The following is a 13,890-nucleotide window of genomic DNA, read 5'->3' as shown; positions in this document are numbered from 1 at the left end:
AAATTATTTGACTGCTACGAGGCCATACTTGGCCATAGCTGAGTGATACCAAGTTCTCCCCCCCCAAAAAATAAAGATACCAAATGCATGACACCACAGTTATGTGTGATCATGGGCTGATTAGTCATTAGTCCATCGAGATGTCCCATTTGAGAGGTTAGTAGGATTGGGTTGAGGACTGATATGGCCCTGAAGTAAGAACCAGATGCCAGGTATAGTTTCACGATAGGAACCCCCACATTTGATGGGCCCGGAGCGAGAAGAGGTGCACGTTCAGGCAAGGATTGATGGTTTCTCGAGGCATGGTGATAAAGCTCGTGATCTAAGTGAGGTGGATACATGTAAAATCAACCATAGTATGTACATGCTTATATGCATGGGGCAAACCAGTAATGCACGAAGTACATGGGGGGGAAAAAAAAGAAAGAAATACATACCGGGCAAGCACATTAGGTATTGTTAAATATATGAATAGAAAGTTATGGTGAGAAAATCAGGGAATAGTTTAGTTAGAATATCAGCTTTGGGTGCTGATGGCGGGGCTGTTGCTTCTTCCTTGAGTCTTAGGGAGATAGATTCTCCATTTTTGGTTTACAAGACCAAAGTAATTATTATACTACAAAGACTCTTCATTTTAATATGTTATTTTCGATAATGCTGATAGTAGGTATGAGGACCAGGAGAATCATGAAGTAGAGGATTGAGGCTAGTTGGCCGATAATGATGAATGGGTGTTCTACTGGTTGGCCGCCGATTCAGGTTAGGGTGAGGAGGTCAGCTACTAGTAGTCAGAATAGGCATTGACTTAGTGGGCGGAATATTATGCTTCGTTGTTTTGAGGTATGGAGTAGGGGGATGATGGCTAGGATTAGAATGGAGAAGATTAGGGCTAGTACCCCTCCTAATTTATTGGGGATAGATCGCAGAATAGCATATGCGAATAGGAAGTATCACTCGGGTTTAATGTGGGGAGGTGTGTTGAGGGGATTGGCGGGGATGTAGTTATCTGGGTCTCCTAATAGGTCAGGTGAGAATAGTACTAATAGTATCAGTATTAGAATAAGGAGTATGGCGCCTAGGATGTCTTTGATGGTGTAGTAAGGGTGAAATGGGATTTTGTCGGAGTCAGATGGAATTCCGGAGGGATTATTAGATCCTGTTTCGTGGAGGAATAGTAGGTGGACTGCTGCTAGGGCTGAAATGATGAATGGTAGGATGAAGTGGAAAGCGAAGAATCGTGTTAGGGTAGCTTTATCTACTGAGAATCCGCCTCAGATTCATTCTACAAGACTAGTTCCGATGTATGGGATAGCAGACAGTAGGTTGGTAATTACGGTTGCACCCCAAAATGATATTTGTCCTCATGGTAAAACGTAACCTATGAATGCAGTTGCTATGACTGCGAACAATAAGATAATGCCGATGTTTCATGTTTCGGTGAATGTATAAGATCCATAATATAAGCCACGCCCCACGTGTAGGAACAGGCAGATGAAGAATATGGAAGCTCCGTTTGCGTGTATGTATCGGATAATTCAGCCGTAGTTGACGTCTCGACAGATATGGGTGACTGATGAAAAGGCTGTGGCTGTGTCTGATGTATAGTGTATGGCTAAAAATAAACCTGTAAGAATCTGAATAATTAGGCAGATTCCGAGAAGGGAGCCGAAGTTTCATCATGCTGAAATGTTTGATGGGGCGGGTAGGTCAATGAATGAGTTGTTGATGATTTTGGTTAGTGGGTGGGTTTTGCGAATGTTGGTCATTAATGTTCTTATAGTTGAAATACAACGGTGATTTTTCATGTCACTAGTCATGGTTAGATTCCATGTAGGAATAATGATGACATACATTGTATTTATTCTAAGTGTTATTTTTGTAGTTAGTTTTGTAGGGTTTTCTTCAAAGCCCTCTCCTATCTACGGCGGGTTGGTTTTAATTATTAGTGGGGCTATTGGTTGTGGGATTGTGTTGTGTTTTGGAGGGTCTTTTTTAGGTTTAATAGTATTTTTAATTTATTTGGGGGGAATGTTAGTTGTTTTTGGATATACTACAGCTATAGCTACGGAGCAGTATCCTGAGGTTTGGGTCTCTAATAAGGCTGTTTTAGGTGCCTTTATTGTTGGCTTGTTATCTGAGTTATTGACTGCTTGTTATATTTTAAAAGGTGATGATGTTGAGGTTGAAGTTGTATTGAAGTTTAATGGGGCGGGTGATTGAGTTATTTATGATACAGGTGATTCAGGCTTTTTCAGTGAGGAAGCTATAGGAATTGCGGCTCTGTATAGTTATGGGACTTGACTTGTAATTGTTACGGGATGATCTCTTTTTATTGGAGTCTTGGTGATTATGGAGGTTACTCGTGGAAATTAAGTGTTAGCAGGCTAAGGGCTAGTGTTAATATGAACGATATAAAGTATAGTTTGATTAGGCCTTTCTGGCTTGAGATGATTATTGATGATTTTATTTGGAAATGGGAGATGGATTTTGGTAGAATTTTTTCTAGTCAAATTATATCTAGAAGTGTTGATGCTGATTTTTGGCTTATTAGCAGATTTGTTTTGGTCATTAGGCGGTGAATAATGGTAGGGAAATAACCCAACATGCTTGAGAATTTGAATAGGTTGGTTGGATATTTGAACTTTAGGCTTTGCATTGTAAGGTTTAGTTCTAGTGCCAGGATGAAACCCAAAATAGTTACAGCAATAGCCATTATTTTAAGATAATGAGGCATAGTTATCTGTGGGGTGGTAGTGGGTGTAAGGTTGTGGGAAATTAAGAATCCTGCGAAAATACTCCCAAATAATAAGCGTTTAATAGAGTTGATTAGGAGTGGATTATTCTCGTTGATTGTAATAATAGGGTTGAAGCGGGGCTGTCCTAGTAGTGCAAAGAATATGATTCGAGTACTGTAGGCTGCTGTTATGGAAGTGGCAACGAGGGTTAGTAGAAGGGCTCAGGCGTTGGTACACGACGTGTTGGCGGTCTCAATGATTAGGTCTTTGGAATAAAATCCTGTTAAGAAGGGTATTCCTGTAAGTGCTAGGCTTCCGACAATTAGTGAGGTTGTGGTGAATGGTAATGCTTTAAATAACCCTCCTATTTTTCGGATGTCTTGTTCATCGTTTAGGCTGTGGATGATTGATCCAGAGCATATGAATAGTATAGCCTTGAAGAATGCGTGGGTGCAGATATGGAGGAATGCTAGGTAGGGTTGGTTAATTCCGATGGTTACTATTATTAATCCGAGTTGGCTTGAGGTGGAAAAGGCAACGATTTTTTTGATGTCGTTTTGTGTTAGAGCACAGATTGTTGTAAATAGGGTTGTAATTGCTCCTAGGCATAGTGTGATGGTTTGGATAGTTTTATTATACTCTATGAGGGGGTGGAATCGGATTAGTAGAAAAACCCCTGCTACAACTATTGTACTTGAGTGTAGTAGGGCTGATACAGGGGTTGGTCCTTCTATGGCTGAGGGCAGTCATGGGTGAAGACCGAATTGTGCGGATTTTCCGGTGGCTGCTAGCAGTAAGCCTGCGAGGGGGATAGTTAGGTTTTCGTTGTTGGTTATGAAGATTTGTTGAAGGTCCCATGTATTTAGATTTATCAAGAATCAGGCTATGGCTAGGATAAGTCCTACGTCTCCAATGCGGTTATATAGGATGGCCTGTAGTGCTGCTGTGTTGGCGTCTGTTCGTCCGTATCACCATCCGATAAGTAGGAATGATATAATTCCTACTCCTTCTCAGCCAATAAATAGTTGGAATATGTTGTTGGCAGTGACCAGAATTATTATAGTAATGAGAAATAGAAGTAAGTACTTGAAAAATCGATTGATGTTGGGGTCTGAGTGTATGTATCATATGGAGAATTCTATGATTGATCATGTGACGAATAGTGCTACTGGTATGAAGATTATTGAGAAGTAGTCGAGTTTAAAGCTGAGTGACAATTTTATTGTTTGGATTGTAATTCAGTGTCAGTTTGAAATTATTGTGTCTTGTCCAAGGTGGAGAAATATTATTGTGGGAATTAAGCTGATCATGAAGGCGTATGAAGTAGCGGTTTTTACGTATTGAGGGTATGATTTGTTGGCGTATATAGTCGTGCTAGTTATTATGATGGGGAAAGTAAGTATTAGTAGTGTCACAAGTACAGAGGAAGTGAGTAAGTTAATTACTTTTATTTGGAGTTGCACCAATTTTTTGGTTCCTAAGACCAATGGATTACTACTATCCTTTAAAAGTTGAAAAAGCCGTGTTTTTATACACGGGAGCATGAGTTAGCAGTTCATGCGTGGTGCTTTTTCGGTAAATAAAAAGGTTTGAGCTTTTATTGTTAGATTCACAATCTAATGTTTTTATTAAACTATATTTACAGTAAATGTACCCTAAGATAATTTTAGGGTTGAGTGACAGGAGGAGTAGAGGTAGGAGGTGGAGGGCTATAAGGGAATTTTCCCGTGTAAATGATGGTTTGATATTTTTGATGTGGTGCGTACACTTTCCGCGTTGTGTAGTAATTAGTATATATAAGGAGTATAGGGCGGTGATGGTAATGTTTACTCCTATTAGAGCAATGGTAATGTTGGATCATGAGAATGAGGCTATTACTACGAATAATTCTCCTACTAGGTTGATTGTGGGTGGTAAAGCTAGATTAGTTAAGCTGGCAAGTAGTCATCATGCAGCTATTAGTGGTAGGAGTGTTTGTAATCCTCGCGCGAGGATTATAGTGCGGCTGTGAATGCGTTCGTAGTTGGAATTAGCTAGGCAGAACAACATGGACGATGTTAAACCGTGAGCAATTATTAGGGCTGTTGCTCCTATATAGCTTCATGGTGATTGGATTAATACAGCTATGATTACTAGGGCTATGTGGCTTACAGAGGAGTAGGCAATTAAGGATTTTAGGTCTGTTTGGCGTAAGCAGATGGAGCTGGTTATGATTATCCCTCATAATGATAGTATTATGAAGGGGTATGCTATGTAGCTTGTTAGTGGATTTAGTAGTATGGTGATTCGCATCATTCCATATCCTCCTAGCTTAAGGAGTACGGCGGCGAGGACTATAGATCCTGCGATAGGGGCTTCTACATGGGCTTTTGGTAGTCACAGGTGGAGGCCATATAAGGGTATTTTAACTATGAATGCTATTATGCATGCTAGTCATAGTAGGGTGTTGGATCAAGAGTTTGGTAAGGGTTGTGCTCAGTATTGTATGATTAAGAGATTGAGGGTACCTAAGTTATTTTGGAGTCATAGTAGGGCGATTAGGAGGGGCAAGGAGCCCACTAGAGTGTAAAATAAAAAGTATAGGCCAGCATTTAGTCGTTCTGTCTGGTTGCCTCATCGGGTGATGATAATTAGTGTTGGCATGAGAGTAGCTTCAAATAGAATGTAAAATATGATTAGTTCTGTGGCTGTAAATGTTATAATTAGGAACAGTTGTAATATTACTAGCATTGTGATGTAGAGTTTTTTGCGGGTTAAAGTTTCTTTTGACAGGTGGTGTTGGCTTGCTATAAGCATCAGGGGAAGAAGCCATGTTGTGAGCACTAGTAAGGGCGTTGATAAGGAGTCTGCGAAGAATAGTAATGAGAAGTTTAGGCTATTGTCTGTGAGTTGATTTAGGTACGTTAGACTGATCAGACTAATTAATATGCTGTGAGCTGTTGTATTAATTCAAATTATATTGGGTTTTGATAGCCATGTTAAGGGGATTAATATTGTGGTTGGGATAATAATTTTTAGCATTGTAATAAATTTAGGTTTTGTACATAATCTGTTCCGTATGTGGAGGAAATTATTACTAGTAAGGATAAGCCTAATGCTGCTTCGCAGGCTGCAAATACAAGGAGGATAATAGGGGTTATACTGGCTAGTGTAAAGTGATTTGCCAGGATGGTGACCGTTATTATGATGAAGAGGGATAACATCATACCTTCTAGGCAGAGAAGAGAGGATATTAGGTGGGATCGGTAGATTAGTAGCCCTATAAAGGATAGAGTAAAGGCTAGAAAAATGTTGATATATACTACGGACATTTGATAATTGTAATATGAGTTACAATCTAATGAGTCGAAATCATTTGTTTTTGTTAAACTAATTATCATATTCGCTTCATTCTAGGCCTTCTTCAGTTCATTCGTAGGCTAGGCTTGCGGCTAGTAGGGAGATTAGGGCTAGTGCTATGGTGAGTGTAGTTTTTAGGTTAATTGATTGGGAGGCTCATGGTAGAGGCAGTAGTAGTGCAATTTCTAGGTCGAATAATAAGAATGTAATAGCTACCAGGAAAAATTTTATGGAGAATGGTAAGCGTGCTGATCCTAAGGGATCAAAACCACATTCATATGGGCTTGCTTTTTCTGTGTAGATATTTAGTTGAGGCAGTCAGAATGCAATTAGAATAAGTAGAGATGCTAGGGATACATTGATAAGTATGGTTAATATTATATTTATTATTTCTCTCTGGGTTAGACCAGAACTAGTTGATTGGAAGTCAACTGTACTTGTTGATACTAGAGAAATAAGATCCTCATCAATAAATAGATACATATAGGAATAGTCATACGACATCTACAAAGTGTCAATATCAGGCAGCTGCTTCGAATCCAAAATGGTGATTAGATGTAAAATGGTAGCTTAGTTGTCGTAGGAAACATACGATAAGAAATGTAGATCCGATAATGACATGAAGGCCGTGGAATCCTGTGGCTATAAAAAATGTAGAGCCGTAGACTCCGTCTGAGATTGTGAATGGAGCTTCGTAGTATTCGGAGGCTTGTAGGACAGTAAAATACAGGCCTAGGGAGATTGTGATAAATAGGGCTTGGAGTATGTGTTTGCGGTCCCCTTCTATGAGGCTGTGGTGGGCCCAAGTAATAGAGACTCCAGAGGCTAGGAGGACAGAGGTATTTAGTAGTGGTACTTCTAAGGGGTTAAGGGGTGTAATACCTGTAGGTGGTCAACACCCTCCAAGTTCGGGTGTTGGGGCTAGGCTTGAATGGTAAAAAGCCCAGAAGAAGCCTGCAAAGAAAAAGACTTCGGATGTGATGAAGAGGATTATTCCGTATCGTAAACCTTTTTGGACAGTAGGGGTATGGTGGCCTTGAAATGTTCCTTCTCGGACCACATCTCGTCACCATTGATATATGGTTAGTACATTAGTTGTAGTTCCTAGGGTTAGAAGAGACAATGAATTGTAGTGGAATCATATTACTAGTCCTGATGTTGTAAGTAGGGCGGAAAGAGCTCCTGTCAGGGGTCATGGGCTTGGATTGACTATGTGATATGAGTGTGTTTGGTGGGTCATTAGGTGTTGTCATGTAAATATAGACTTACTAGTAGGGTAAAGACGTAGGCTTGAATAAGGGCTACTGCAAACTCTAAGATAGTTAATAGGACAAGGATAGAAAAGGTAATTATTGCTGTAACGGTACTAATGTTTATTAGGGCTAGGGTGGCTCCTCCAATTAGGTGAATTAATAGGTGGCCCGCTGTGATGTTAGCTGTTAGTCGCACGGCCAGGGCCATGGGTTGAATAAATAGGCTGATAGTTTCGATGATGATGAGCATGGGGATTAGGGGTAGTGGGGTTCCTTGTGGTAGAAAGTGGGCTAAAGAGGCTTTTGTTTTGTGTCGAAATCCAGTAATTACTGTGCCTGCTCATAGGGGGATAGCTATTCCTAGGTTCAGGGACAGTTGTGTGGTAGGGGTAAATGAGTGAGGTAAGAGACCTAGCAGGTTAGTAGACCCAATAAATAGGATTAGGGATATTAGTATTAATGCTCAAGTTTGTCCTTTTTGGTTGTGAATGGATAGCATTTGTTTTGATGTTAATTGAACCAATCATTGTTGGATAGAAATGAGTCGGTTGTTAATCAGTCGGTTGGGTGAGGGGAATATAATACCTGGGAATATGGTGATGAGGATAACGATAGGCAATCCTATTATTGTAGGGGTAGTGAATGAGGAAAATAGATTTTCGTTCATTTCTTTTCTCAAGGTGTAGTAGATTTTGATGCAGCCACTAATTTTGGTTCAGGGTTTTCTGGAAAGTTATATTTTGATAGTTTTAGTTGAAATATAAAAAATAGGGTTACAATTATTGATAAAATAGTGATAAATCATGTTGAAGTGTCTAATTGTGGCATATCACTGAGGAGAGATTTATGCTCTCAATCTTTAACTTAAAAGGTTAATGCTGTTTAGCTTCTCGGTGAATTTATAGTATTGAGGCAGATCATTTTTCGAAGTATGATAAAGGTACTAGCTCGAGGACAATGGGTATGAAGCTGTGATTAGAGCCGCAGATTTCAGAGCATTGGCCGTAGTATAATCCCGGTCGTATGGCTATAATAGTAGTTTGGTTAAGGCGTCCTGGGATAGCATCAGTTTTTAATCCTAGGGATGGGACGGCTCATGAGTGTAATACGTCCTCAGAAGAAATTAGTATACGAATTGTTATTTCTATTGGGAGCACTACTCGATTGTCCACTTCTAGAAGTCGTAGTTCCCCTGGTTTCAGTTCTTGAGTTGGGATTATGTAGGAGTCGAAGTTTAAGTCTTCGTAGTCTGTATATTCATAACTTCAGTATCATTGGTGACCCATAGTTTTTACGGTTAAAGAGGGGTTGTTGATCTCGTCTATCATATAGAGAATTCGTAGAGAGGGTAGAGCGATTATGATCAAAATAATGGCTGGTAGGATGGTTCAGATTGTTTCAACTGCTTGGGCGTCTATGGTACTTGTATGCGTAAGCTTGGTAGTTAGTATTACTGAAATAATGTAAAGTACAAGAGAACTAATTAGAAATACAATTATTAATGTGTGATCGTGAAAGTGTAGAAGTTCCTCTATGATAGGAGAGGCTGCATCTTGGAGGCCTATTTGGAAAGGGTACGCCATAGAGATATAAAGGACTTTCACCTATAATTTGACTTTGACAAAGTCATGTAATTTTTACTAATACCTCCTATCGAGAAAGACATAGAGGTTATGATATTGGCTTGAAACCAGTCTTAGGGGGTTCGATTCCTTCCTTTCTTATTTTGATAGTACGTAGGTTGGTTCTTCGAATGTGTGGTATGGAGGGGGACACCCATGCAACCATTCAATGTTAGTTGAGGTTAATTCAACTGTTAATACTTCTCGTTTGGATGCGAAAGCTTCTCAAATCATGAAAATCATTAGTATGACTGCCGTTAATGAGATGAATGAGCCCATGGAGGACACTGTGTTTCATGTTGTATAAGCATCTGGATAATCAGAGTAGCGTCGAGGTATGCCTGATAGGCCCAGGAAATGTTGAGGAAAGAATGTTATGTTTACTCCTACAAATATGATCGTGAAATGAATTTTTGCTCATACATCATTTAGGGTATAGCCTGTGAATAGTGGGAATCAGTGGACGAATCCACCTATAATTGCAAATACTGCCCCTATTGAAAGGACGTAGTGGAAATGTGCTACTACATAATACGTATCGTGAAGGACAATGTCTAGTGATGAGTTAGATAGTACAATGCCCGTTAGGCCTCCCACTGTAAATAGAAAAATAAACCCTAAGGCTCATAGTATAGCAGGAGATCATTTGATATTTCCTCCATGCAGAGTGGCTAGTCAGCTGAATACTTTTACTCCTGTGGGGATAGCGATGATTATAGTAGCTGAAGTGAAATATGCTCGTGTGTCGACGTCCAGGCCCACAGTAAACATATGGTGGGCTCATACGATAAATCCTAGGAAACCAATTGATATTATTGCCCATACTATTCCCATATAACCAAATGGTTCTTTTTTTCCTGAATAGTATGTTACGACGTGTGAAATAATACCAAATCCTGGGAGAATCAGGATATAAACTTCTGGGTGCCCAAAGAATCAAAATAAGTGTTGGTACAGGATAGGGTCCCCCCCTCCGGCTGGGTCAAAGAAAGTAGTGTTTAGATTACGGTCTGTAAGTAGTATAGTAATGCCGGCTGCTAAAACTGGCAGGGACAGAAGAAGAAGTACGGCTGTAATTAAAACTGATCAAACAAATAGTGGAGTTTGGTATTGTGATATGGCAGGCGGTTTTATGTTGATAATAGTAGTAATAAAGTTGATTGACCCTAAGATAGATGAAACACCAGCTAAGTGTAGAGAAAAGATTGCCAGGTCCACAGATGCTCCAGCATGTGCTAGATTTCCTGCTAAAGGGGGGTATACAGTTCATCCAGTTCCTGCACCTGCTTCTACCATAGAGGAAGCTAGTAGGAGAAGAAAAGAGGGTGGAAGAAGCCAGAAGCTTATGTTGTTTATCCGTGGGAATGCTATGTCAGGTGCGCCGATTATTAGAGGAATAAGTCAGTTCCCAAAACCCCCAAGCATGATGGGTATTACTATGAAGAAAATTATTACAAATGCGTGAGCAGTTACGATTACATTATAAATCTGGTCGTCTCCTAGCAGAGCGCCAGGTTGACCTAGTTCAGCACGGATCAGTAGACTGAGAGCGGTCCCTACCATTCCGGCTCATGCACCAAATAAGAGGTAGAGGGTGCCGATGTCTTTGTGATTAGTGGAGAATAATCATCGATTAATGAACATAGGTAAAATGGCTGATAAAGGCATTAGACTGTAAATCTAAGAATAGGGGTTTAAGTCCCCTTTTTGCCAAAGCTCTGTGGTGAAATATCACGTTGAATTGCAAATTCAAAGAAGCAGCTTCAACCCTGCCGGGGCTTCTCCCGCCTTTTTTCCCTTCGCGGCGGGAGAAGTAGATTGAAGCCAGTTGATTAGGGTGTTTAGCTGTTAACTAAAGTTTCGTGGGATGGTAGCCCACCAATCTAGGAAGGGCTTAGCTTAATTAAAGTGATTGATTTGCGTTCAATAGATGTGAGATATACTCTTGCAGTCCTTATGATGGGAATCAGGAGTTAAGTGAGTATCACTTACTTAGGGCTTTGAAGGTCCTTGGTCTTTTTAACCTAAACTCCTAGAATAGTGTTGGTATTATTGGGGTGAGTGGGAGGAGTATAGTTGATATCACAATTAATGGGGGTAATAGGGTTGTATTTTTTGTGCTTTCAAATTGCCATTTTATTTTTATGTTATTTGTTGAGGGGAATAAGGTTAGTGCTGTTGCGTATGTTAGTCGTATGTAAAAGTATAAGTTTAGTAGGGCTGTGATTGCTATGAATATTGCTGCAGTAATTATGTTGTTTTTTGTGAGTTCGTGGATGATTATTCATTTGGGTATGAAGCCTGAAAGTGGTGGTAAGCCTCCTAGTGATAGTATGATGATAAGGATTAGTGAGGTGATTAGTGGGAGTTTATTTCATGTAAGGGATAGTGATAGTGTGGTTGTAGATGAGCTGAATGTGAATAGTATGAATGTTCCTAGTGTTATTATAATGTAAATTGTGAGGTTTAGTAATATTAGGGTTGGGTTACATGTTGTTACGGCGATCATTCATCCTATGTGTGCGATTGATGAGTAGGCTAGGATTTTTCGTAGTTGTGTTTGGTTAAGGCCCCCCCATCCTCCAATTAAGACAGATATGAATGCTATAATTATTAATAAGTGTGTGTTTATGGAGGGGGCTATTTGGTACAGGACAGATAGAGGGGCAATTTTTTGCCAAGTTAGTAGGATTATTCCTGACATCAATGGGACTCCTTGGGTTACTTCGGGTACTCAGAAGTGGAAAGGCGATAATCCTAATTTTATTGATAAGGCTACTGTTATTATGTTAGATACGATTGGGTTTAGGATGTTTAGGGCTGTTCATTGTCCTGTTAATAATAGGTTTATGATAATTCCTAGTATTAGGAGTATAGATGCAGTGGCTTGGGTGAGGAAATATTTTGTGGCTGCTTCAATTGCTCGTGGGCTGAATTTTTTTATTAGGATGGGAATGATGGCTAGTATGTTTATTTCAAATCCGATTCAAATTGTTAATCAGTGGGAACTTATTAGTACTATGATAGTCCCTGAGATAATAGTAAATATGATAATGGTGAGAATAGGGGGTTTAATTAGTACGGGAAGGGGATAAACCAACATTTTCGGGGTATGGGCCCGATAGCTTAATTAGCTGACCTTACTTTAGAATTTGGTGTAAATTTGGTAGCACGAAGATTTTTGAGTTCTTAGGATTAGGTTCGATTCCTTTAGTTCTAGAAATAAGAGGGTTTGAACCTCTATGATTTACTCTATCAAAGTAACTCTTTTGTCAGACATATTTCTTATGTTTGTGGGGGGATGCTCGCAGTTATAATGGGGAGGGCTATATGTCATATACATAAGGCTAGTGTCAAGGGAAGAAAATTTTTTCATAGCAAGTGTATTAGTTGGTCATAGCGGAATCGGGGGTATGATGCTCGAATTCATAGGAAAGAAGTTGTTAATAAGAGGGTTTTTATAGTGAAATTAATGGAGTATAATTCTGGAAGGTAGGGGGTGTGAAATGCGCCAAAGAATAGGATAGTTGTGAGGATATTTATTATGATGATGTTGGTGTATTCGGCTAGGAAGAATAGGGCGAATGGTCCTGCTGCATATTCGACGTTGAACCCTGAAACTAGTTCGGACTCTCCCTCAGTCAGGTCGAATGGGGCGCGGTTAGTTTCTGCTAAGGTTGAGATAAATCATATTATAGCTAAAGGTCATGCAGGGAAAATTAGTCATAGGTGTTCTTGTGTGATGATTAGAGTGGATAGGGTAAAGGAGCCATTTATTAGTAGGACTGATAATAGGATGATGGCTAATGTGACTTCGTAGGAGATTGTTTGGGCTACGGCCCGAAGGGCTCCGATTAGGGCGTATTTTGAGTTTGAGGCCCATCCGGATCATAGGATAGAGTAAACAGCTAGACTTGATATTGCTAGTATAAATAGGATTCCTAAGTTCATATTAATAAGGGGATAGGGCATTGGTAGTGGGATTCATATTGTTAGGGCTAGTGTAAGGGCTAGGATAGGAGCTATGACGAATATGGTAATAGATGATGTTAGGGGTCGTAATGGTTCTTTTGTGAAGAGTTTTACAGCATCTGCAATTGGTTGTAGGAGGCCGTAGGGCCCTACAATATTTGGGCCTTTGCGAAGTTGTATATATCCTAAGACTTTTCGTTCTACTAATGTCAGGAAAGCTACGGCGAGTAGGATTGGTACAATAAGTGAGATAGTGTTAATTATAAACATGATGTTAGGGAGAGGATTTGAACCTCTGGGAATAAAGGTTTAAGTTTTACGCAATTACTGGGCTCTGCCACCCTAACAAACCCTATTTCTAGGGTTATGGGGGGAGTGGACTGGTTAGATTGAGATTATATCATCTATTAGTCCTAAGGCTTTCCTGTAGAATAGGCCCTACTTCTCTTGTCCTTTCGTACTGGGAGAAGTGATTATAATAGATAGAAACCGACCTGGATTGCTCCGGTCTGAACTCAGATCACGTAGGACTTTAATCGTTGAACAAACGAACCATTAATAGCTGCTGCACCATTAGGATGTCCTGATCCAACATCGAGGTCGTAAACCCTATTGTTGATATGGACTCTCAAATAGGATTGCGCTGTTATCCCTAGGGTAACTTGTTCCGTTGATCAAATTATTGGATCAATTAATGATAGGACGCTTCGACTGGTTTGTCTCAGATTAAATCACTCGGAGGTTATTTTATTCTCCGAGGTCACCCCAACCTAAATTGCTAACCCAGAAATAAGATTATGTTAGGCCTGGTTGGCATATTGATTGGTTATTGTGGGTTAGTTAATTGAAGCTCCATAGGGTCTTCTCGTCTTATTGGTATATTCCCGCCTCTTCACGGGAAGGTCAATTTCACTGATTGGAAGTAAGAGACAGTTAAACCCTCGTGTGGCCATTCATACAAGTCCCTAT

General features: G+C 39.9%; 13 protein-coding genes across 13 annotated transcripts, besides 22 other annotated features; 1 reads left to right on the top strand and 12 right to left on the bottom strand. All coding sequences in view use genetic code 2, as the record gives it.

Annotated features, from left to right (window-relative positions):
* Positions 1–494: part of a D loop that runs on past the window's edge.
* Positions 495–560, top strand: a tRNA (tRNA-Pro).
* Positions 560–626, bottom strand: a tRNA (tRNA-Thr).
* CYTB (cytochrome b) lies at positions 627–1,766 on the bottom strand. Its single transcript has one exon. It carries the CDS (start codon positions 1,764–1,766, stop codon positions 627–629), a length of 1,140 nt encoding a protein of 379 aa, YP_009059661.1.
* Positions 1,767–1,770: 4 nt separating this feature from the next.
* Positions 1,771–1,839, top strand: a tRNA (tRNA-Glu).
* A 3-nt stretch (positions 1,840–1,842) lies between these two features.
* ND6 (NADH dehydrogenase subunit 6) lies at positions 1,843–2,373 on the top strand. The gene has a single exon. It carries the CDS (start codon positions 1,843–1,845, stop codon positions 2,371–2,373), a length of 531 nt encoding a protein of 176 aa, YP_009059660.1.
* Positions 2,357–4,177, bottom strand: ND5 (NADH dehydrogenase subunit 5). Its single transcript has one exon. The coding sequence runs from the start codon at positions 4,175–4,177 to the stop codon at positions 2,357–2,359; it is 1,821 nt and encodes a 606-aa protein (YP_009059659.1).
* Positions 4,178–4,247, bottom strand: a tRNA (tRNA-Leu).
* Positions 4,248–4,309, bottom strand: a tRNA (tRNA-Ser).
* Positions 4,310–4,378, bottom strand: a tRNA (tRNA-His).
* On the bottom strand, positions 4,379–5,756 carry ND4 (NADH dehydrogenase subunit 4). Its single transcript has one exon. A coding segment is annotated over exon 1 (1,378 nt).
* Positions 5,750–6,046, bottom strand: ND4L (NADH dehydrogenase subunit 4L). Its single transcript has one exon. The coding sequence runs from the start codon at positions 6,044–6,046 to the stop codon at positions 5,750–5,752; it is 297 nt and encodes a 98-aa protein (YP_009059657.1).
* Positions 6,047–6,114, bottom strand: a tRNA (tRNA-Arg).
* Position 6,115: 1 nt separating this feature from the next.
* Positions 6,116–6,461, bottom strand: ND3 (NADH dehydrogenase subunit 3). Its single transcript has one exon. A coding segment is annotated over exon 1 (346 nt).
* Positions 6,462–6,530, bottom strand: a tRNA (tRNA-Gly).
* On the bottom strand, positions 6,531–7,314 carry COX3 (cytochrome c oxidase subunit III). Its single transcript has one exon. A coding segment is annotated over exon 1 (784 nt).
* Positions 7,314–7,994, bottom strand: ATP6 (ATP synthase F0 subunit 6). The gene has a single exon. It carries the CDS (start codon positions 7,992–7,994, stop codon positions 7,314–7,316), a length of 681 nt encoding a protein of 226 aa, YP_009059654.1.
* ATP8 (ATP synthase F0 subunit 8) lies at positions 7,952–8,155 on the bottom strand. The gene has a single exon. It carries the CDS (start codon positions 8,153–8,155, stop codon positions 7,952–7,954), a length of 204 nt encoding a protein of 67 aa, YP_009059653.1.
* Position 8,156: 1 nt separating this feature from the next.
* Positions 8,157–8,223, bottom strand: a tRNA (tRNA-Lys).
* Positions 8,224–8,226: 3 nt separating this feature from the next.
* On the bottom strand, positions 8,227–8,910 carry COX2 (cytochrome c oxidase subunit II). Its single transcript has one exon. The coding sequence runs from the start codon at positions 8,908–8,910 to the stop codon at positions 8,227–8,229; it is 684 nt and encodes a 227-aa protein (YP_009059652.1).
* Positions 8,911–8,977, bottom strand: a tRNA (tRNA-Asp).
* Positions 8,978–8,982: 5 nt separating this feature from the next.
* Positions 8,983–9,051, top strand: a tRNA (tRNA-Ser).
* Positions 9,049–10,593, bottom strand: COX1 (cytochrome c oxidase subunit I). The gene has a single exon. The coding sequence runs from the start codon at positions 10,591–10,593 to the stop codon at positions 9,049–9,051; it is 1,545 nt and encodes a 514-aa protein (YP_009059651.1).
* A 1-nt stretch (position 10,594) lies between these two features.
* Positions 10,595–10,662, top strand: a tRNA (tRNA-Tyr).
* A 1-nt stretch (position 10,663) lies between these two features.
* Positions 10,664–10,730, top strand: a tRNA (tRNA-Cys).
* A 33-nt stretch (positions 10,731–10,763) lies between these two features.
* Positions 10,764–10,836, bottom strand: a tRNA (tRNA-Asn).
* Position 10,837: 1 nt separating this feature from the next.
* Positions 10,838–10,906, bottom strand: a tRNA (tRNA-Ala).
* Positions 10,907–10,916: 10 nt separating this feature from the next.
* Positions 10,917–10,983, bottom strand: a tRNA (tRNA-Trp).
* ND2 (NADH dehydrogenase subunit 2) lies at positions 10,984–12,025 on the bottom strand. The gene has a single exon. A coding segment is annotated over exon 1 (1,042 nt).
* Positions 12,026–12,094, bottom strand: a tRNA (tRNA-Met).
* A 1-nt stretch (position 12,095) lies between these two features.
* Positions 12,096–12,169, top strand: a tRNA (tRNA-Gln).
* Positions 12,167–12,235, bottom strand: a tRNA (tRNA-Ile).
* Positions 12,236–13,191, bottom strand: ND1 (NADH dehydrogenase subunit 1). The gene has a single exon. A coding segment is annotated over exon 1 (956 nt).
* Positions 13,192–13,193: 2 nt separating this feature from the next.
* Positions 13,194–13,268, bottom strand: a tRNA (tRNA-Leu).
* Positions 13,269–13,277: 9 nt separating this feature from the next.
* Positions 13,278–13,890, bottom strand: part of an rRNA (16S ribosomal RNA) that runs on past the window's edge.

This window comes from Mustela nigripes, mitochondrion (genome assembly GCF_022355385.1).
Source record: "Mustela nigripes mitochondrion, complete genome".
Taxonomy (NCBI): Eukaryota; Metazoa; Chordata; class Mammalia; order Carnivora; family Mustelidae; genus Mustela; species Mustela nigripes.
Note: the sequence above shows the minus strand (reverse complement) of the source record. Positions and strands in the feature narration are given on the sequence as shown.